The sequence below is a fragment of the Tachysurus fulvidraco genome, chromosome 11 (assembly GCF_022655615.1).
Source record: "Tachysurus fulvidraco isolate hzauxx_2018 chromosome 11, HZAU_PFXX_2.0, whole genome shotgun sequence".
NCBI classification, from domain to species: Eukaryota; Metazoa; Chordata; class Actinopteri; order Siluriformes; family Bagridae; genus Tachysurus; species Tachysurus fulvidraco.
In genome coordinates, this window is record NC_062528.1 from 13,266,526 (window position 1) to 13,288,752 (window position 22,227).

Consider the following 22,227-nt stretch of genomic DNA (forward strand, 5'->3'; position numbering starts at 1 on the left):
TTCCACCACACCCTGTTACAGGCTCATTATGTTTGACAGCAGTTTGCAGAGTAGTACACATAAATTTTTTATACACAAATGGTCAGTAAATCTGTATAACTATAGTTTATTGTAATTGTCAGTATTCAAAGGCTAAATTGACATCACAGGATATGCACATTTATTACGGTCTTATAGATCATTATAGAAAAGACTAGTTTTACAAAAAAACACAAGATATAATACACATATTCATAAATACAATATTAGCAATATGACTTATTGAGACCATTTTAATACTTAATGTCTGCTTGGAATAATTTTATAATTAAATATAGGGGAATCCAATTTTAGATTTCAGCCCAGAGCAAATCTCTGGGTTTCAGTTTTAAACATAGACCTTTAAGACATACTGTTTGTAACTCACACAAAGATCTTACAACAGGGTATACACTCATAAATAACATTTTTGCCATTATATTCTTTGATTACTGCCACAGGTTCCTTACATCAATACTGACAAAATCATTTGTCTTATTAAAAAAAAACTAAATTAAATGAATACCTCTCTTACAGCTAGTCTTTAGGATGTGACAATCACAAGTGTGCCAGTTTGTTGCACTGTGTGGCTGTCAATGGTTACTATGGCTGACTTTTAGGATACACACCAAATTGGATGGGATGTATATAATTATATAACATACAATGAAAACCATAAATATTGTGAACATGGATCTTTATAACAGATAGGATAATGCAATTAAAAGCTAAATCTAAGTATAACTACACCTGCAATACATCAGATGTCCACATGAATAAAAAATGTCTTCAAAATCTTATTTTAAGAAATCAAGCCAATCCCTTAAGTTAGATGGTTTAAAATATAACTCAAAGCTCTTTAGAAGCTTCAATCACTAAACCACTTTGCAGTAAAATAACAAAATAGTAAAATTGTCATTCTCATTTGTTTTGTTTTTTGAGTCTCTCATTCATGATTGGCCACCCAAAATCTCTTCTAGGTTTATGTCTTTCATCCAGTCATCACTGCCTGAACCAGACTTAAGAAGAGAATCGATGAATTCAGAGTCTGCATTGATCCCTGGTACAGTATTATCCCCATCCTGCAGAAAATCAAACGTGAGGCGGCCTGCGCGGTTGTTCTGATAGGCACCAGGGCTTTGTGCTGTGCCACCATATGTGTTCATGCACCCCTGTTGTGTGGGGGAGGGTTGGTTTAGTCTAGTTATCCCAGGAAGTGGGGGTATGCATGGCAAGGTGGCTCTAGGAGCTGATCCTCTAATGCCAGGGTTTAAAGGGATCAGTCCAGAATGGGGCACTCCCTGATTTGGTGGGACATTATGTCTTGGTGGGAAGTGAGCATCAGTTTGTGCACTCTGAGGTGGTACTGTACCTGGAAGTCTCTTCACATCTAGTTGTTTTGTAACATTTTCCCAGCTCATAGCAGTCTCCCTGCTTCCAGTGGTGGTCATGCATCCCAGTCCTTGGCCAAGGGTTGGATCTTGGCTTGCATTGGTTCTTACATGCTGTTTGTTGGGAGGAATTCCCTGGAACTGTGACTTGTTTTGATGCATCCCAATTTGCATCTGGCTGTTAGGCAGTTGGCCTGCACAGCTTTGGACTTCCGAATGATCAGATCTATTGGGAAACATTCTGTCTCCAGAGTTGGGCGTCATTTTCATTCCTTGGCCGTTGGGTATATGACATGAGATTGACTGGATCTCTCTCTGGTCAGAGTTGTTACTGGCCATTGTGGATGATGTCAGACCTGGGCACAGAACAGCACATGATGGAAGTGGAATGAAAATTGTCATACTGAATGTTAGAATGTGTACAAACACTGACATGGAAATGAACTGAAACAGAAGTTTAATAAAGAAATTAAGACATATCTGAGGTTTTACAGAGATTGTTAAATACTAAATGAATTAGCACACTGATGTTCATGTAGTGACTGTGATGGAGAAAAGACAATTTCCTTTGTTTATATAAGGAGAAAGGACTTTCATGGAAATAATGTGTTTTTAGACCCAGGAACCTTATCTGGGTTGACAGCTAGTGCATTTTTAAATAATAGAAGGTTAGACATACAGTAGAATAATTTTCTATAGAATATAGAAAATCAACAAAAATAAAATCTGTATTAGTTTCAACACCTTGTGATGCAATAGGTGTAAATAGTTCAACAAATATAACAGATTATCAAAATGGTTTTGTACTTTAAAAAGTAACAGAAAAGAAAATGTGTACCTGGGTAAAGGTTGGAATGCTGAGGTTGTTTGTAGTCAGGTGGAGGTCTTGTAAGATGCCTGTTAAATTGATCCTGTGGGTTGAATTTCTCCTGAAATATAAATGAAAGCAAATGAAATGTTAAATTAACAGAACCCAATAATCAAAATATAACATCCCACACAGTCATCTAAAGCTGTTTATTCTGAAATTCCTATTAGGAGCAACATATGTTCTTAAGAATGACTTTTTTCATCTGATATTGTGTTCTTCAAAGTACTATAAACTACAAGAAAACAAGCAGGTTTTACAGCCTTATATCATGTAAAACTGCTGGAGTAAACATAGTGTAAATTGCATCTTGCCCACTGTGTAGAGGAAAGAGTATATCAGTTTTATCTGTTACTCACAGTTTCGCTGGAGTGCTGCTGAGGTTGGCTTAGCTGTCTCTGTCCTTTGCCATTATTTATCAGAGGAGCACTAGGTGCAGACGGATGCTGCTGTTGGGTCACCAAACAACCGTTTGCTGAGAAACGTGGACCTGGTGCCAATCCCTAGGAACAGATGAGAAATTCATGAACATTGTTTAGTCATAGCATGAATGATTACTACATTTATTAATTATTAATCAGATTAATTTAAAAAAGCAATAAATTACATGAATCTGTATTAATAATAATAAAAAAACACTGAATTGGTGATCTTGCACTAAATTTTATTAAAATATATAGTAATAGTGCAAGTTCTTTATACCCCTTAAGCCTTACTGTTTATATTGTATGCTTTATCACCAGTTCACAAATGCTTTCTTGGGAGAAATTTTATAAGGCCTTGTGATTGTACGGTTAGTCCACTAGATGGCATGATTTATCAAATAATTCGATGCGTGTGTGTGTGTGTGTGTGTGTGTGTGTGTGTGTGTGTGTGTGTGTGTGTGTGTGTGTGTGTGTGTGTGTGTGTGTGTGTGTGTGGGGCGTCGTGTTACATAGGGTACATGGTGTCATCCAATTCCCACAGTTTTTTCTTTTTGTTCCTTTTTTCCCTCTGCTAATGCCCAGTAAAAGAAAAAGAAAAAAGGACCAACACATGTCATGGCTGACAAATAGACTTGTACAAACATGTAAGGATTTTGCTGGAATGTTCAGTATATTACTACACATGACTGTTAAAAATCACTTTTTTATTATGAATAAATGCCTAAGCCAAACAATGTGTGTGCAAGACTGATACGTTCTCCCGGGATGCTTGTAATTCCTTAAGATACAATAATATATTATAACGATATGTAAAGACTGGTAAAAAATAATAATTAAAAAAAAAAAAAAAAAAAAAACACCACCACAGTATGGTGTTGGACCACCACAAGCCACCAGAACAGCTTTAATGTATCTTGGTATATATCTTGCAATTCTGTGTAACACTACTGTATCAATGAACACCAATATACCAAGATATATTCTCTTAACTTTTATTTTGATGATGGTGTTAGAGAGCATGGGAGTAGAAATCTCTTAAAAGTGTTTATTTGTGTTGGGTTATTTAGGTCAATTTGGTGACTATGAAGGTTTGATTATTATGATTATTTTCATCAGTGAACCCTCTCATGTCCTCTGTGGGGGGTAGAGTCAAAGTGAAAGAGACCATTTTCATCAGGTCAGAACTGCCTCTCACAGCATATTATAGCCAGCAGTTTTCCTTTAATTTCTCACCTATCTGCATAATTTTCAGTAAATATTGTTCCCTGGCAAAAAGGATTGGCACAGGATCATCTTGCAAAAGTAGACCAAGTTAATGCCTAAAGGCTGTACGACAAATACGTAAATGTGGGTTTTTACTAAAGTGTAACAGTGCATGATTTGTTGCTGCTTAATAAATGTACATGAAAGTAATGTGATGTCATATGATGATTTTATAGGTCTGAAGATAATAAATTCATAAAAATAATAATTTCTTTGTTTAGACTACATAAGTAGTCAAAAAACACCTCTATTTATCCTTCATTTGAAGTGTTTGAAATGGCCCCCTTTTGTTATTTGGAAGTCTGCATTATTCGGAAGTCTGCGAAACAGCATCAGACCAGCAATCTGTTGTAAACCCTGTCTATGAAATTCATTATAAAAGCAAGGAGTCTCAAATGAGTTATAAAGAAAAAGAAGTAAAAAGTCTGTTTCAGGTTTTTGGTAGGTGTTACTGAGCTTGTTTATGGTGACTTTAACATAGCACACAACTCAATTATACTCGTTAAATTAAATAGAGCATAGTTATAAGTCAATAAATAATTTGAGACATAAATTACTCTGAGTGTTTAAGAAAGCTTCCTGTGATTACATCATTTTTATTAAGAAAATGAAAGCTTCAGGATTGTTTTAGAGATTTTCTTACATCTTTGGTGTCAGGGCACAGTCTGTACTTCTGTATTACCTAAGAGATAATAGATTTATATTAATTTTAAATGTATATTACTAGAACAGTCTAATATCTTATTAAAATTAGAACATTAAACTGTCTGTGATATTAGACTCTAAAGCAACAAGCTGTGAGACAGTAGTGTTTTTGAGCCAGTAAAGTCCTTACTGCAAGCGTTTTCAGAACAAACCCTGCTCAAGTGTGATGTCCTATTCACTCAAACACACACAATGTACACACTGTCAGTCACTGTGTTGACATGAAACATTTCTCAGGGTAAAATGGATTCAACAGCAGCGTAGCGAAAGGACAACGCTTTGAGAACTGATGTCTAAATGAGAAGCCATCTCCAAAAACCCACACTGGAGGTCCTTTAACAAAAGCATTGAAAACCACCTTGTGAGTTAGAGAAGGAATCCCCTGCTTCAACAAGCCATGGATAAGGGGATTTGTGGAAAAGTACACTTTGAACAAGGTCCTATTCAAGACAACACTATCTTCAGTGGCACAGACCGTGCCTCAGAGGAACTAAGGAGGAACTTACTAAGGCCTCATGCTGAGATGGATCAGCCATGGGAAGTCCACTAATTAATTAGAGGGCAATTGAAGAGCATTGTTTCCCGTCAGTGAGTTTGGATGAACTTCTCATCCAATCTGATGATGGAGATTTTGTTTCACTGAAACACTTACTTGGTATTTTGCAGGTCATTGTTTTTAATAGGACTACAAGAAATATCACGTTTTTGACATCTAATACGCATCATATTTTAAATAACCTCATTGCTTTCCATTAGTGATGTAAGCTCAATGTCCCAGAACTAGTCATCCTTTTAGTATAAAAAAGTAAGCTGTGAAAGTCCATTCTCTGCTTCACATTACCTCCAATTAGAGGCATGGCGAGAAATCATGACCAGTCGGAACACAAGCCAAACTGCCTTCATGTTACATTCAAAGTGCCTTTCAGTGGTCTGTGTTGTATGGGTGGGAGCAACTGAGAGTTTCATTAGCGTGGACGTCTCTCTAATCCACTCTTTGTCATCCTGATGTGTCATAAAGCTGTTTTCCATCTCTCTGCTTCACTATTCGTTCTTCAGTACATCATTAAATGAATACCATATGTAGTTGCGGACTACATAAAGGAGGGCTGTGATTTAGGCTCTCATTCTACCACGCATTACAAGCAGCTGACAGGGCTCCAGGCCTGAGCCTCACTGCTCTCTCACAACACTTCCTGCAGTATGAAGGCAGGAACGCCATCCCCAGGGAGCAGCTCGGCATCTGGACTTGGCTCCGGATCGCTTTCCCAGAAAACAAGCGCTCGCCTTGCAGTGCAGCTTCAACAACCTGGCACCCCTCCTCTTTTTTCACTGAGATGGGAATCCAGCAAAAATGAAGGGGAAAAAAATATAACGTGATAAAACCAAGAACTGTAAAGATGGCACTGAGAAGAATATACAATTCCGTGATGGGTTGATCTTGTATGTAAATTTGCTTCATAAAACCTCATTTTTTATTGAAACCAAATGTCAATGTTTTGTGTTTTATGACTCTGGAAACTGAACTCCCATAAATGTCTCAAAGATGTTACAGATCCAGGCCAAAATTCAGAGCAAAATTTGCTGAGAGAGGCTTTGTTTTTGTGAGTGAATTAAAAATGGAGAGAATGCATGATCAGCACTGTTTCACTGACATTCTTTGTGAAAACCGTGCAGTTTCTCCTCTTATAGGCAAGTGCCCATTTTGATGATTACAATCACTTAGTGTTTTCTGTTTCCTTTTTAAACTACTGACATAACTAGTAGTTTAATAAGCAAGTAGTGGATGTCATAATTCTACTTGAATATTATTTAGATAATATTCAGAATAACTTAGATTAATTTAAAAGGTTGACATTGTAAATAATATACCAAATAATGTTACAGGAAATAACTGACAAGCTCCTATATTTCAGTCTATAATTCCTTAAAATCTGCCACAGAATCTCATGCATTACAAACTGTCTCACATCCAAACAAACCAGCACATAAACCACTAATTTGTGACTGATTGTGACCAATCATTTGTGACCAATCACCAATCCTTCATTAAATATGAGACAGTTGGCATTACAATATTAAATAAAAGCAAATCCGTGTAACAAATAAAAAGTCACTATGTGGAAATTCCCAAGCAGAGAATGAAGCATTTTGACTCGCATCTGGACACGAAGATTTCCAATAGATTTCCATCATAGGCTTGAAAATATGGATCCCAGTCTTTACACGGCCAAGCTGACAAATGATCAGCAGACTGTGAGAAAACGAAAATGAAAAACAGAGTCCATATCTTGATCTTTTCACAAGAATTTTGCTGCTCTTGGTGGGAGGAAGTTCAGCTCTGCTCATGAGGGTTCCAGAGGGACTGTGGCACCATTTCGGGATCTTTATTTCCATGGCATTACTAATTCAGTTGACTGTGGGAAGACTCTGAGCACTCCCATTTTTCTCCCCTGTTCTAGCAGAAGCTGTGCCTTTGTTTCCCATTCAGCAGTGTGTTTAACCCCATCAGCAGCATTTTCTTCAGTGAAAAAAATTACAGTTTCATAAAGAGTGGAAATGTTTCTGACTTTCTTATCTTCCAGGAACATTTTAAAAAAATATCAACCTTGCAAGTTATGGGTATAGCTCATATATACATTTATGATGTTACACAACAAACCCCTAACATATGAGTAACCCAGTAATTGTATGTTTAGATGCAGCTATTTAGATGTGAAAATGAAACAAAATAAATAAATGTAGATATTAGTAAAAAAAAAAAAAAAAGTGTTTTTAAAAGTCATTCCTCTATTAGATGCATTACATGTTAGCTATTGCACAGTTATTTCTGAATTGTCCATTTATAGTGTCTGAATTTCATGTATTTGTTTTATACCGATTTACCTGTCACTAAATTGACATTAAATTGTAGAACAAACATTTGCAAGAAGCAATGGTTGCTCGGGCCTCAGTTGGCTCCTATACGAATGCAACTCGTGGAATGGAATACACTTAAAATATTTAATCGTGAGGCCAAATGAAAGACATTTGCATATTTATCTTGTCCAGACTATCTACAAAATCTTTTTAATCACCTAATGAATATTACTGAAATTAGACTGAACTGCAAATAGGAGTCTTTTAATAAGACATTAGTAACCAAAAAGAATCGTAATCCTCCTCTGGAGCTAAATGGTGCTTCAAAGGCATGGTAATCTGCTGAGTAAGGGTCCAGAAACATGAAGTCATTCACTATTGTCAAAATCAACAATGGGTTAGAGAAGCTTGGAAGGATTTGTGATAGTAGTGCAGATGGAGTCCAAATATTGCCTTTGATACTTGACAACAATGCAAAGCAACATAACATTTCATCGATGCAACGTCTCTAGTCTGTTTTTGCAAAATAGATGAAGCCACTCGTAAAAATTGAATGAAGGATTAAATTAAAATAAAGAAAACAACATGTTGCTTATCAGTACTACTTCACTATACAACAATTCTTCTTAGCTTCTTATGTTTATTTACCACCCTGACTTCAGTTTTGCAAGCATTCCTGACATTCGTAACGGGTAATTAATGTTAGAAAATGCTAAATGCATGCAAATGTTAATGACTAGCAGCTACAACCAGCTTGTAACCAGCTTTTCCAGTATTTATTCACTAGTATGAAGTAATATGTGCATGTTAATGTTATATATATACTATGTTTGGCCACGCCCCCCACTTCCTTCCTAACCATTGTTGCAACAGACACCCCTACAATGTAATGGGAAATCCTATTACTGTTATATAATATGCAACAGTCAAGAGGTGCAAAGAGGCACATTAAATATCTTGCAAGACTTGGGTCATTGCACACTAGAGGAAATCTATGCAGACAGAATCAAGGATTTCATCAACTAAGATTTAATTTAATTTGCATAATTTGTGGTGCATGGATAAATTTTGAAATCTTATCATGTCTTGACCTAGGATTAATTCTGATTGTCCACCCTGATAAGATCTGTTGAGAAGTTTAAAAGAAGTATAAACCTTTTCCTGATATGCATATGACTAAAGTATCTCCAATTTAAATCTTTTCAAAGTAATGTAGCAGTAGGACAAAAATTTAGGCACATTTTATGAGAACTTAATTCCTGATTAATATAAACAAGGTCTACAGTCTGCCAGAAGTGTAGATAAACTATGAACGAGATTGACCTCGGACTGTTTCGCAAAGAACGAGGCAGGGGATGCTGTTTGTACACAACTGAAAAGGGGATGTTCTAAATCGCCGCAATCATAACAAATCAGTGGTTCAACCATGGGCACCAGGCTAAGCAGATTACTGTCATTTTCCACAACTTGTCCCTCATAGCTAACAAACTCCAATTAGCAAATCCCGCTGTGCACATCTATGCCTTGGTGCTGAGCAACTGTGACAGGCGGAGAAATTAGAAGTCTTGCATGTTAATCCATCACAGTCAAGCGAGCCAAGACCCTCGTCAAATCGCTTTGAGGGGATATACATATTCAAGATGCCCTGCAACTGCTCAGACACAAGAAACTACAATTTACTGTGACAGGAACAACAAACTAACAGCAAACTCACAGTTGCTTAAAGTAAAGAGAAGAGTGCAGGCTAAGCTTCATGGTCAATGCAAATCCAGAAAATAAAGAGACAAAATGCTACATATGAACTAACTAGAGCAGATGGACCAGTAGCACTTGTCATGAGAAGTCATAAGAAGAACTAATATGGATTTTGGGATTAAATATGTTATACCCAGGACAATATGCTGGCATTACTTCAAATAAAATGAATACTGTTATACAATCACAGTTAATGTTAATGTCCCTTCCCATAAGACCATACAAAAATAGTCAGTCCAGCCTGAAACAGCTTTAAAACGAGTCTGATTCTCCTGATAGTGTATTAAAATAATATGCGTGTCAACTCCCAGATTAGCGTAATAATCATTACACAAATAAAATTAGATTTTGTGTCTGCTGTTTCAAATTTAACATTAGTGCTTTAAACATCAGTAGAATTCAGCTGCTGAGCTGATTGTCCTACTTAGGATTTCTGAAAAGGTTTGACAGTCATGCTTTAAGTAAAGCGTCCTACCTGTCTTTGTTGGTTCAGCTTATAATTGATTCCAGGACCATGTTGGTTAAGAGGAGCCCTCAGGGGCTTTGGTTGAAGACATGATTGCATAGACAACTGGAATTGTGTGTTTTGACCTCCTGTAGACTGCTGCTGTGGAGTCTGTTTGCTCTGTGACCCAGACATATGGGGGATTTGTTGGCTTGTCGTTGAAGTTGATGCTTTAGGGGTGAAATGCAGCATTGGTTTATTGCTAAGAGCTTTTATTTCAGTGGGATTTGATGGATTGTAACCACTGGGCTTAAAGAGGCAGTTAGGCAGGCCTTTGCTTTGACCAGTGCCCTGAGAGCTAACTCTCGGTTGGCTTAGCAGACCAGTGCTGGACATTGGTTCCTGACAAAAGGAACTGGGGTGGCCACTCATGGTGGAGGGCCAGTTCCTCACTCCTCCAGCTTGGTTTTGTTGGTGCTGGAGGAGAGAGTTGGGCTGCTGTTTGGGCTGCTGGTTTGCTGCCATTTGCTTTAGCTGCTCAGCATGTGACATCTCAGGCCAGGCAGGCAGTCCTCTTGAAGATGAACCTGAGGTCTGTGGTACATGATTGTGGGTAATTTGCCCAGGCCCAATGGGGGAAGTTGATAAAGTAGTGTTGGCCATTGAGAAGGAAGGTCCAGCAGATGCGGGCCTGAGCTGTGGAGAGCTTCCAGGAGCTTGGCCATAATCAGGTGAGTACTCTGTTTTGATTGGTTTATCTAAATGAGGGCAGGGATTGACTGCACCTGCTGAGCTAGGTCGACCGAGATCTAAACCAAAGTCATCATCTTGTTTCAGCATTTTCTCCAGCTCCAGGTCATTGAGAGGCGGTACTGACTTGGTGAGCTCATCAAAGAGATCCTGGAGTTCGGGGTCAATCTGTCCTCCACCCTCATCTTTAAAGTCAAACACCATCATTGCAGGATCCACTGATGACTGGCTGCAGGTCTGAATATCAATTGGTTCTTTCTTCATATCTCTGAGAGTCATGTTGAAAATATCATTGCCTATACCTTGGTTCATCATGAAGGGATCTTTCCGCCGAGGAACCTGGCCCAAAGCTATTGACCCAGCTAAACTTTGAGGCTGCCCTGCATCCATAGAGCAAGCACGAGCACGAAGAGTGCCTGTCTCCATACGAAGGCGCTTGAAGTCTGGCACAGGGCCCACAGAGAAATGGCCATTCTGATTAGCAGTGTATCCAGACGGCTGCCCCTCAATCTTTCTTCTAAGGGACCCCTGCAGCTGTAAAAGCAAAGAATTAATTGTTAATTTGAAATTCTATTGAACAGAGCAATACATTTGTTGAAATTTTTGAAAGAAATGACTAGCAATTGAAATGAACTAGTAGAAATAGTGAAGCACATGAGAATTCTTCTGAAGCCTGTGTTCTCTTTTTCTACACTTTCTGCAGCTGGACTTGTACATAATGTAACAAGACCCTTTTCGTTCTAATTAATGAACTCTTATCAAGCCTATATTTAATGTTAAAAACCAATTAACGTGTTATAATGTTTCATATTAGAATGAAAAAATGTGTCTCAGGAACAAATTATCTTTATGTAAATTGACCCAATTTTGTAATCTACTGTGAGCTTTTCTGCCTTATTCAGTTGGCCATTTTGGATAAAAGCAAAAGCTGAGAATTGTTCATTTTCTCCTTTATGATTACATTGGAAATTTTCCTCCAAGCCCAGGAAAATGGATAGCTGCTACACAGTTAAATTAAAAAGAGAAACAGTACACTGCCACATTGGCTGTGAGATGAAGCATGTGTTAATCTAACTGTCTGTTTTTTATAAGAAGGTTGTGCTCACAGGTATAATTTTCTGGCAAAAAATATGCTGGAACAAATAAGGTTTAACAACAACAAAAAATCTGATCTGAAACCCCTGCATTAATCGAGCAGTTAAATTTAGCCATCAGATATATAGAGCAGCTAGACAAAGAAAGCCTTTATCTGTTTGGCTCATTTGCATGAATTATATTTCCCACTGTTGGCTCACTGTAAAGATAGCAGCATTCTCCTTTGTCTGCAAGACTGTTCTCTTTGTCTCGCATGTCTTCATTTATGTAAATGAGTCCAGAACAATGACTCATAAGTCTCTTTTAAGTCGCTGTAAGGAAGCATTTGAACTGTAGTTGAGAACATAGTTGAGCACAGTAGCTTCTAGTGCAATCATTTTTCCAGGAATAAAAAACAACCAGTGATATAAAAAAATTCAAAATCATACAAATACGGATTGACATTATCAGCCTGGGAGAGAAAACGTGTTAGGAATAACAATTATATTACTGTAGAGATAGGGAAAGTGTGAAGCAGTTCTGACTGTAGTAGCAAATGAGAGGGGTTTTTTTTATCTGTGGAAATATTACACATTGTCAGGGTGGTAAAGTGATTCATGCCTTCAGGGTTGGGAGTGAATACGTCTCTCTCTTGCTGTCTCGCATTTCTCACTTTTTTTTTGCTCTCTGTGTTTGCTTACATATGCTGTTTCAGTATGAATGAGATCAGTTCCTAACCACCCTCATACTGTCTGACTCATCATGTTAGGGATGACTAATGCTATGTTTTTTATGTTATGTCTTGAACAGGTACAAAGTCAAACAAGAAATACCGATTTTTTTTTTAACTAATTTTAAGTTTTTAACTTAATACTTACTGCACTTCAAGGCATGTAAAGTAAATGAGAACAGGTTTATAAAGACCTATTTATAGATCCCAAAATATGATTTAAATTAAAGAACTACAGAAACTATCGAACTGTACAGTGATGTCCTCTGAGTCTTTGTGGACTTAACATTCTGCTTCACCTTTCACATCTTCTGAGGAGAAACAAATACACTAATTCTTAAAAAAATATTTTGTGTTTGGTCTGTTGATTCATGGTAACATGGAAACGTGGAAACTCTATTGGATTAAACACAGAGCTACTGCCTATCCTTCACATACAAGTTAAAATATCAGTGAAAATTCTGGAGTGTTCAGGGTGCTCTATTCAGATGGAAAAATGACAGACACAGATAATGCTATATCAGTGGTACTCCACTGGTGAGCTAGCCACGTATAAAGTAATTCCAGTGGGCTCATTTTGGCGGAGAGGTCGCGGAGAAACAGCGGCCTCTATTCGTGGGAAATCCTCCTGACGGATCTAGAAATGATCTGAAAATAGATTTTCTGATTAAAGTTTAATGAGCTCAGAAGCACAGGATCTTCCTCAAAGTGACTCCTGATGAAGATAGTAGTATATGACTCTCAGTGCATATATCCTATAATTCTAAATGTCTGTTTATAATTTATTAGAATTGAGTATTAATAACACATGTATGGCATTTGGCAGATGCCTTATACAGGGTGACTAGTATTTTTATAATAATTTAACATTTATTTATTTAATTACTATATTTCATATGTATATACTGTATACAACTGTGTTAATGGCCTTGCTTAAGGGCCCAGGCATCTTGGTTCTGACATATCAACTTACAACCTTCTGAGCCAACCTCCCACCTCAGAAAACATGCCAGTGGATTAATTACTCCAAACTACTCCTAGGTGTGAATGTGTGACTGATGCCCCATGATTGTTCCAAGCGGTAAAGTGACAGGCTACAAATTCACCACAATTCTGAGAAGGATAAAGTGCTTACTGATGATGAATGAATGATTAATACTAAATAATATTTTGAACTTAATATAACCTTGGGCTGAAGCTAAGCTTTTCAAAAAGTAAATGCTTACAGACAAATACAAAATAAAGCATACGTAAGGTGTTGGGCCACAACAAATCATATGGATGGCTACAATGCACTTTGACATACAGTACAGTAGATGCTGCATGTCTCTGTATTGATGAACAACAGATGGTGCAGAGCTCTGTCTACCAAGCCGGACCAAAATGTTTGAAGCAACCGTACTTTAACTCTATTTCCTATTTATGTGATCATGGCTCAAATGCAAAATTAAGGGGTAAGATCAAGGCACTTATACAGTATATTCTTAGCAATTGGTATAATGGATAGAATGAATCTATAATCCTCATCATGAGGTATTGTTAAGCATGGTGCTGTAATATCCAATTAAATCATTTCCTCTCATTCAGAAACAGAAGTGTCTCAGCACAGTGACACAATGCTATTTAATTCAATTTCATCTACAGAGTTTAGATATTGATTTTAGATCAGGATTTTGTTCATTATTCACTTATATGGCATTTCATGCATGATGAATTGTCCATTGTCAAGATTCACAATTGTTTGTTACAATAATTGAACAATCATGTAAAATATTGAATTGGATGTATTTAGTTAAAATTTGGGTGAGGTAGCTTATTTATATTAAATAAGGAGGACATAAATATCCACCCACAGAACTTCTTGCATATCAACAGAAATAGAGCCTTATACTGTAGTTCCAGTGCGCATGACACGAGTAGTTAAAGATTTGTTGAATGTGAGAGATGTAAAGCCCTTCTTATTACTCTCAAGACATCAAAGGTTCTGTTTTCATCAGGAAATATGTAATGACCTGTGCAGCTCTACTTTAGATCATGAGAAGCCAAAAGGCATGTGCCAAGTTCATTCATGTAAGTGCAGGCACATGCATGCTAAGTTCAAAAGTGTTGGGAGAAGCAAAATTGAAAAAGAAGGGTGTGGTGATTTATTATAGGCTTTTTTCATCCAGTCCCATTGCTTGTCTAATACATTTAAAAAGCTTCCCTAAGCACAACAACTAAGCTTGAGGAAGTGCCAAGTAGACTGAGGTGCCAGCATCCCTCCTTGAAATAATGCTTTACTCTGTGAAAGCACAGCAAATTGGGGAAGACAGACTATTCACCAGAAATTAGTAGTTTAATCAAGTGCTTGCAGTGCAGGCAATAGAAATAGTCCACTTGTGTCTTACCAGCAGTTCTGAAAAAGCTATGTAAGGAATAAAACCTAACAGGGAATGCTTTTATATGAGAATACCTCCCTGAAATTCCCGCTATTTTCTTGTAACAGTACATCATAGAAATATTTTATTACTATACTCATACCACAGAAATTGGCCAATAATTTTAAATTTACATTTATTAAAAAATGTTGTGTTTAATCACATAATAAATACATTGTACCTTTTAACTATTTCCAATTCATTTAATGTTGTGAAACATGTCACTCATGTTATAGTTGCTATAAACATCGTTCTCTCCTCGTATCATTGTTCCCTTACCAGTCTTTCTCTTTATGTTCATACACAAGAAAATTTAGTTTGTTACAGAGAAATTGAATAAAAGTGCAAAGAATTCTGTCATGAAGACATTCTCCTACAGTAAGCTTAATCATATCATTGATTATATGTCTGTTAAAAACACTTTTTTAAAATCTTTTCTTTTTTTATTAGTCTTTGTTTATATGATGCATCCACCATAAGATTCCCTGTAAATGAGGGAACGTTATCGACAATGTTAACGGATTGGAACAAGCTCGTTAATATAAACCTGTGACTTGCCTTACAGCTGGCAAAGCTGTTAGATCTGCTGTTATAAAAAATTAAGCACATTCTGAATAATCAAATACAAAATTAAACAGTGCTGTGGAATAAGGATCATTAGGATTATTATATCCCTGTTTCCCATTCATTATACACATCAGGTATCGATAGTGAGGATTCATTACAGGTTTTTTATTCCCGTGACATATAGCGGGGTCCAAAAGTCTGAGAACGCCAGTGAAAAGTAGAATTTTTACATGAATTTCAGAGATTCTTAGTCCCCTTTTTGAACTCCACAAATTTGCCAAAGAACATTATGATCCATTTTAGATCAAATCCTCTGTGTCATCTGAACCCACACTTCATTAGAACAGATTAGACATGAGGTAAATAACCATTTTTTGTAAAAAACAATTTATATGATCAATAACACATTTGTCTACAGTTTAATAGAGACTTGGAAATAGTGCAGAATCTTGAATAATATATATTTACGATATTTAACATTACATCATTTGTTTTGAATAATTATGACATGTTTTGTTCTGTTTATTTACAATTTTAAATAAAGAAAATCACAGATTTTAAATTTTTGGTCTCCACTGCATGTCTGTGCTTAATATTAATCCATTTCTTACATTTTGTAGACCTCCCATTTTGTTTTTACCTCATTTAAACCGCTCCCTCTAATGTTCAGTGTCTACTTGCAGAATTACCACAACACGTTCTAAAGTTCACACACATCTCTCACAACAATTTTTGTGTCTATTGAGAAACAACCCTAAATCTCTAAAGCCACTACATTTTTCTGCCATTATCTACAAAACACTGAATCATGGAATTTCTCCTAGCACACACTTGGCAAAAATTTAAGTCTCTACTTGGACATACTAGACACTATTCTTTCCCAAGATATTCCCACTTGGGGCCCCTCTTAAACTCAATACAAACTCACAATAACAACGTATGATTATCCATCATAATATTTCTAATATGAACTTTTGCATGTGTGTACATTCCTGTGACTGCATTATATTAACCTCAGCCCACAGATCACTGGGTAAAACACTGACACTATAATGAAGTCTTTATTTACCTTAACTGTGTGCATGTATATATTTTATGTGTATGTGCAGTTTGTACTGTATGAGTGATACTGTATGCGTGCAGGTATACATGTGTGTAAAGGATTCCTGTGCCATAGACTCCATTCAGAAATGCTGCTGTTGTAAAGTTGTAATCCGCTCCTGAGAGAATCGGGAGATTTCCTCTCTAAATCCACCCTCAAAGAAAAAAAACATGTCCAAAATAAAGAAATAAGTACCACTATTGTGTTCCTAAGGAGACATAATATTTGCACGGTTGCAGAGGTTGCTGAGTGCCGTGAGGTGGAATTTCAATCGGATAGAAGTGAAAACCAAGAGCTTTTAGCCTCTAGACACATAGACCTCACATCCACTCTCTTCTTTCTCCATGAGAACTAATTACATTCTGTCTCTGAATGGAGAGAGAGAGAGAGTGTGTGTATGAGAGACAGCGTGAGCGAGAGAGAAGAGGAAAGAGACAGAGAGAGTGAGTGTGTATGTGTGGTATGTGTGAGAGTGTGTGTGTGTGTGTGCGTGAGAGAGAGAGAGAGAGAGAGAGAGAGAGAGAGAGAGAGAGTGTGTGTGAGAGAGTGTGTGTGTGTGCGTGAGAGAGAGAGAGAGAGAGAGAGAGAGAGAGAGAGAGAGAGAGAGTGAGAGACAGCGTGAGCGAGAGCGAAGAGGAAAGAGACAGAGAGAGTGAGTGTGTATGTGTGGTGTATGTGAGAGAGAGTGTGTGTGTGAGAGAGAGAGAGAGGGAGAGAGAGAGAGTGAAAGCACTTATCATACTCAGATAAACAGGATAAAACACATTATGCTGATGGCTTTTGTCCCCACACATGCTGATACAGTAAACATTGCTTTTTTTCTTTACTCACTTCCTTTCACTGAAATACAGACCCACACAGGCCCATATTTATCAGCATACAGCAAATACACATGACCTAAAATACATTACTGTGTATAGTATAATTTAATTTAAAGACTGCATTAAATATTCTAAGTTTTAGATGTTTAAAAAAGCATATATATGGAAAAGAACATGTAAGTAGTAGTTTTGTATCTTCAAGGGGTATTATATTCAGCAAAATAAAAAAAAATAATCTGTTCATAGAGTGACAAATTGTCTGTGGCTTTTTAATAAGCATCTAGAAAGAGTCAGTACGCTTCTTTTAATCCCAAACTGTAAAATAATTAATAAATACAACATAATTGTCTAGCTAATTGTAGTGCTTGTGCTGCCGTACAGTATCCAGGCATGCGTGACAGCACTAGCCATGCCAGCTACATAAGTAACTAGAGTTAAACTTGTATTTACACAACAGTATGGTTGAAGTTTTAATACAGATTGTTAATAACGTGCTGATTAAGAGTATAAAATATAAAAGTGTGACTCTGATAATAGTTCCAGCTGCAAGGGATATGTTAATGGACCAATTTTAATACAACAGCATATCCAGGGACTTATATAGAAGAATCTTTAACTAAACAGAATAAATGACGCCTACTTGTTTATATGTTGACATCTTCTGTGAGGAAACGCTTATTAGAAGGTGTCAGTGTTATGAAACAGTCAAAGCTCAAGTTCTAATTTTTAGTTTACTGAAATAACAAACTCTCTGAAGCGGAAATAAGAAGCTTCTTAGAGAACAACAGTTACAACTGTGATAACAGGACCTAACTTGTTTCAAAGATGTTTACAACATTAAATGTAGCTATACATAAATAAGTATATAAAGTACAAAATTGCAATTGTTTTCAGCACTTTGCACTGGTATAAGTAGAATAAAAATACTTCTGTTCTTGTTGTAGCTGCCCTCTGCTCTGCTGCGCCACACGACCCAGGCGCTGATTAGTTTTCTATAACTGCACACCTCACCTGACCTCACCTAACCCACATTTTATTTATTACTTACCTTCCTTAAGCACCTTTATTGGTGTATATTCATTATTCAGCCAACCAGTTATACCCAGTAAGTGCGCATACTGAAAAGTTCCTTGATCTGGAATCATGTGTGTAAGTGCGTGATTAGAACTCTGATCTGTTTTATCAAGATTTATATAAGTTTGTGCTTAAATCTGGTGGGAAGTTAAGCACATCATTTACAGCTGCTTTAAGATGACACTGGCATTAGATTTATTGTGACTAAAAAAAGGGACAACCTGTCACTGTCCAGGTGACTATCATACGAACAAAAGTCTGGTAATTGTCCAACTTTGATGAAAACATGCAAGATGAGTAAGTGGGCAGGTCTGACGGCATTCCTCTTGCTCTGGGTGTCTCAACCTGCCTTCATCTGACCGCAGGACCATTTTCCTCTATACACAGGTCCAGTGGGAACGCTTTTGCTTCCATTATTTTCATTTCACGCTCATTTACCCAAGTAAGTCCCTGGAGGATAAAAGCTCAGTTTCCCATGGGTCTAATATGACCAGAAATATCTGGCAGAAAAAAAGAATTTCCTATGACAATAAATCAATAAGTAAGTCAATTAATATTCATTTATTAATATACTACCATTGTAGTACAGTATATACTTTTATTTATTTGTTAATTACATAAAGAGTGTTTTATATTTAACATATATTTAACATATATCACATATGCTTATTCTTTATGAACAGAAAACGTTTTTATATGACTTTAATCTTAAGCACTTGAGAGTCATTTTCAGATTTATTCTTCTAGGTGTTTCATGAACTAGGCTTTGTGTCCTTACAAGTTTTTTAAGTTGCCCTGTTTGTCAGAGAGCACTGTTGCATAAATGCACACAAACTTAATGTAAGTATTAATGTAACAATATGACAGAGTTTTCATTTATAGGTTTTCATGTATCACATTTTTAGGTGTATTTAAGCTGTTATTTTCCAAGTGACCCGGCAGTGGGATATGTACTAGAATACTCATTTGCATATATAAATATCTCATGAAAATTCATAGCAGGAAACTGTGACTGAGAATGGCTTACATACAATATATGCATATGTGGCCATAGTTAAGTATTTCTATGTATACATGGAGCAATTTATACTGTCTCAGATCATTGTTGTAGTGACTAAAAATGGTTGAAAGTCATTTGTGTCATGATCCTAGCTATTCATGAAGAATAACCAACAGAACTCTGTGTAGGAAGCTGGAAATGAAACCCAGCCAGGTCTGTAATGTAGTCCATTTGTTTAGTGATTGTCTGTCATAATGAGAATGTATAGGAGCTCCGGGTAGACTGCTGTAACCAGCTGCAAGTAAGAACGTATTTATTCACACTGTGCAGTCACCAATACTTGGATAACCTGGTTTCCATGCTGCTTAAGTGCATGCAGGAAAGAAAACAACTGATTATGCATTTCATTATTTTACTGCACCTACACAATCAGCCTACACAGACTCAAATCTAGGACATCAGTATAATTGTAAATATTAGTGACATATAAATGCTAAGCATGCTGACATATGTAGTGCAGGTGTATCAGTATTCTCTCTCTCTCTCTCTCTCTCTCTCTCTCTCTCTCTCTCTCTCTCTCTCTCTCTCTCTCTCTCTCTCTCTCTCTGTGTGTGTGTGTGTGTGTGTGTCCTTGGTTGTGCAGGAATTTCCTGTACATGATGCAGTTTTGAGCCTGTATGTGTACATGTGAAAAAAGATATGGCCACTTTTTAATAGAAGCAATAGAGAGACACAAGACAGGAGCACAACTACTATGATCCTCATCAACACATTTTCTCTCTTCTTTTTCTGTTTTCTCGCTTAGAAGCTGCTCCATGGGGGCAGAAAGAACAAGATGATGGGAGGAATAAAATAAAAAGATCGGCAGAGTATAAAAACCAGAAAAGAATTGCAGAAGAGAAGCTAGGAGGCACACAGCTCCATCATGGGAGCCCTGAGGGGAATATGCGAGCGAGAAAGAGGATTCAAGCAGCTCTTTGAAGATCCCAGGCATCCATTATGTGTAGTGTGGGATGTACATTATTACAGTGTAACTTCCTGCACCTCACTGCCACTCTCAGCGGAGAGATGAGCCTACACTTCACAATACCCAGCCTGTCTCTTACTGGACACTGTGTGCTAAGGCCTTTGAGTCTGAAAAACAGCTTAGCTGAACCTATTCAATGAGCTGGAAGCAAACAAGACTAGTGTGTGTGTGCTATAAAGAATGTAGTCGCTTCAGGGGACGGTGTACAATGTCGTTTTTCAGTCACAATCCAAGGATAGTTTAGCATATCACTTTTATTCTGCTTTTTTTTACTGTTTTTAAACCTTTAAACTTTCCAGGTGGGACCAGACTTACATCAGCTACAGCAACTAAAACAGTTTGCTATTAGTTTCAGTGGTGTTACTAATTAATGGTAGTCTCCAGATAATATGCGTTAAAATAAATAACTGAAAAATTAGATGGGAGGTATAAGGCATGACTGCATGGAAAAAATGTATTATATACATTTTTAAATGTTATAGATGACCAAAAATAGATTTTTGTAGAGTAGAGTGCTACAGGAAAGTCCCATTTTTTAAATTTATAATAAAGAGTAAATAAAATAAAAAATCTGACTATTTGACTATTTAAAAAAAAATGCTGAAATTGCAAATCTGAACCTGGTACTGAAATCTCACTGTCACAAATTTAGACTACTTAATAAAGTTAGACTAAATCTGCATAATTATAGCCATTTAAGTAGTATATTGTGCTTTAATTGATCTACCTTGATCATTTACAGGTACAGTACAACAGTTTAAAATGACCACTGGAAAAATCCATTATCGGGTGTGTTGAAAAAGAGGAAAAAAAATTGAACTAAATTGTTTCTCCAGAATATTTGATGTAATTGTCTAATATATTAATCTGGAATGTGAGTTTGTGTACACATGTCCCGGTTTTACAAAATGTACACAAAATCAGTGCATTACACCAACATAGCAGGACAAACATTCTGATTTAATTATTACTTAATATCTATTAAATTATTAAGAAGGTCGATATAAAAAGCAACACACTGAAGACAACTTGGATTCTGTATATTAATGATGTGATTTAGCAAATCAATAAATTAGGTCAATCATTTCAGAAGCAATGACAAACAACCTTTCCTCCTGTTGACATAAAGCTAAACAAAGGCCATACCTTATAACCTCACAGAAGATTATATCCTTAGCATTACACAGAGCATGGAGGACTGATGCGAACCTGTGTTCAGATTGACCTAGGCTTGTCCAGGACGATCGCAGACACACGCACAGACACATCATGAAGGAGTCCATCAGCTTAAACCTGACAAGCTGTCACACTGCATGTCCATCTCTGCATTTCTGTTCCAGCCTCTGAATATATGACACTGCTGTCATCCTTAATCCAAATGTCACTTTCTACCAGAAAGACAGTCGTTGTGAAATCTGCCCACGGCTTATCCAACAACACAGAGCAAACACTGCAGAGGCTCACGGATACTACAGGGGAAATATGTTCAAAGCACCTACTGCTTAACTGAGTCAGAATATTGACATAAAATCTGTGGAGCTACAATTTGATTATAAAACAATTGTTTATGTACCTTTATTTTTCATTTTCATATATCTTATATAATAAATAAAGATATTTTGTTCTTTGAATCGAACCTTTGTGGTTACATTAAGTTTTATGAGATTATGAAAGTGTAGTGTAGTGTCGTAGCATAAAATGTGTATTCTTCCTCAAAAATACTGCTTAATTTTGTCAGTAAGAATAAAACCCAAACCCACATACAATCCCTTTCTGCCTCCCTTTGACTGGACACGACCCATCAACCATGAAGATACATCGTAGCCGTGCCTCAAAACTGTTCTCTGTGCTCGATAAAGACCTCTTCATCAAGCACTTAAACAAGCACAGAGGTTTTCATTCACTTTTTTTTCTTTCTGTAATTCACTCTACCTTGATG

General features: G+C 36.8%; 1 protein-coding gene across 1 annotated transcript in view; it reads right to left on the reverse strand.

Annotated features, from left to right (window-relative positions):
- Window positions 1–90: 90 nt before the first annotated feature.
- The window catches only part of zmp:0000001236 (mastermind-like protein 2), a 43,356-nt gene continuing 21,219 nt past the window's right edge, over window positions 91–22,227 (reverse strand). Inside the window, exons 3-6 of the mRNA XM_027147757.2 lie at window positions 9,757–11,010; window positions 2,637–2,780; window positions 2,248–2,338; window positions 91–1,765 (exon numbers count right to left, since the gene is read on the reverse strand). Of these exons, the coding sequence (XP_027003558.2) occupies window positions 969–1,765; window positions 2,248–2,338; window positions 2,637–2,780; window positions 9,757–11,010 (2,286 nt within the window). The 3' untranslated portion in view covers window positions 91–968. The remainder of the gene's footprint in view (window positions 1,766–2,247; window positions 2,339–2,636; window positions 2,781–9,756; window positions 11,011–22,227) is intronic.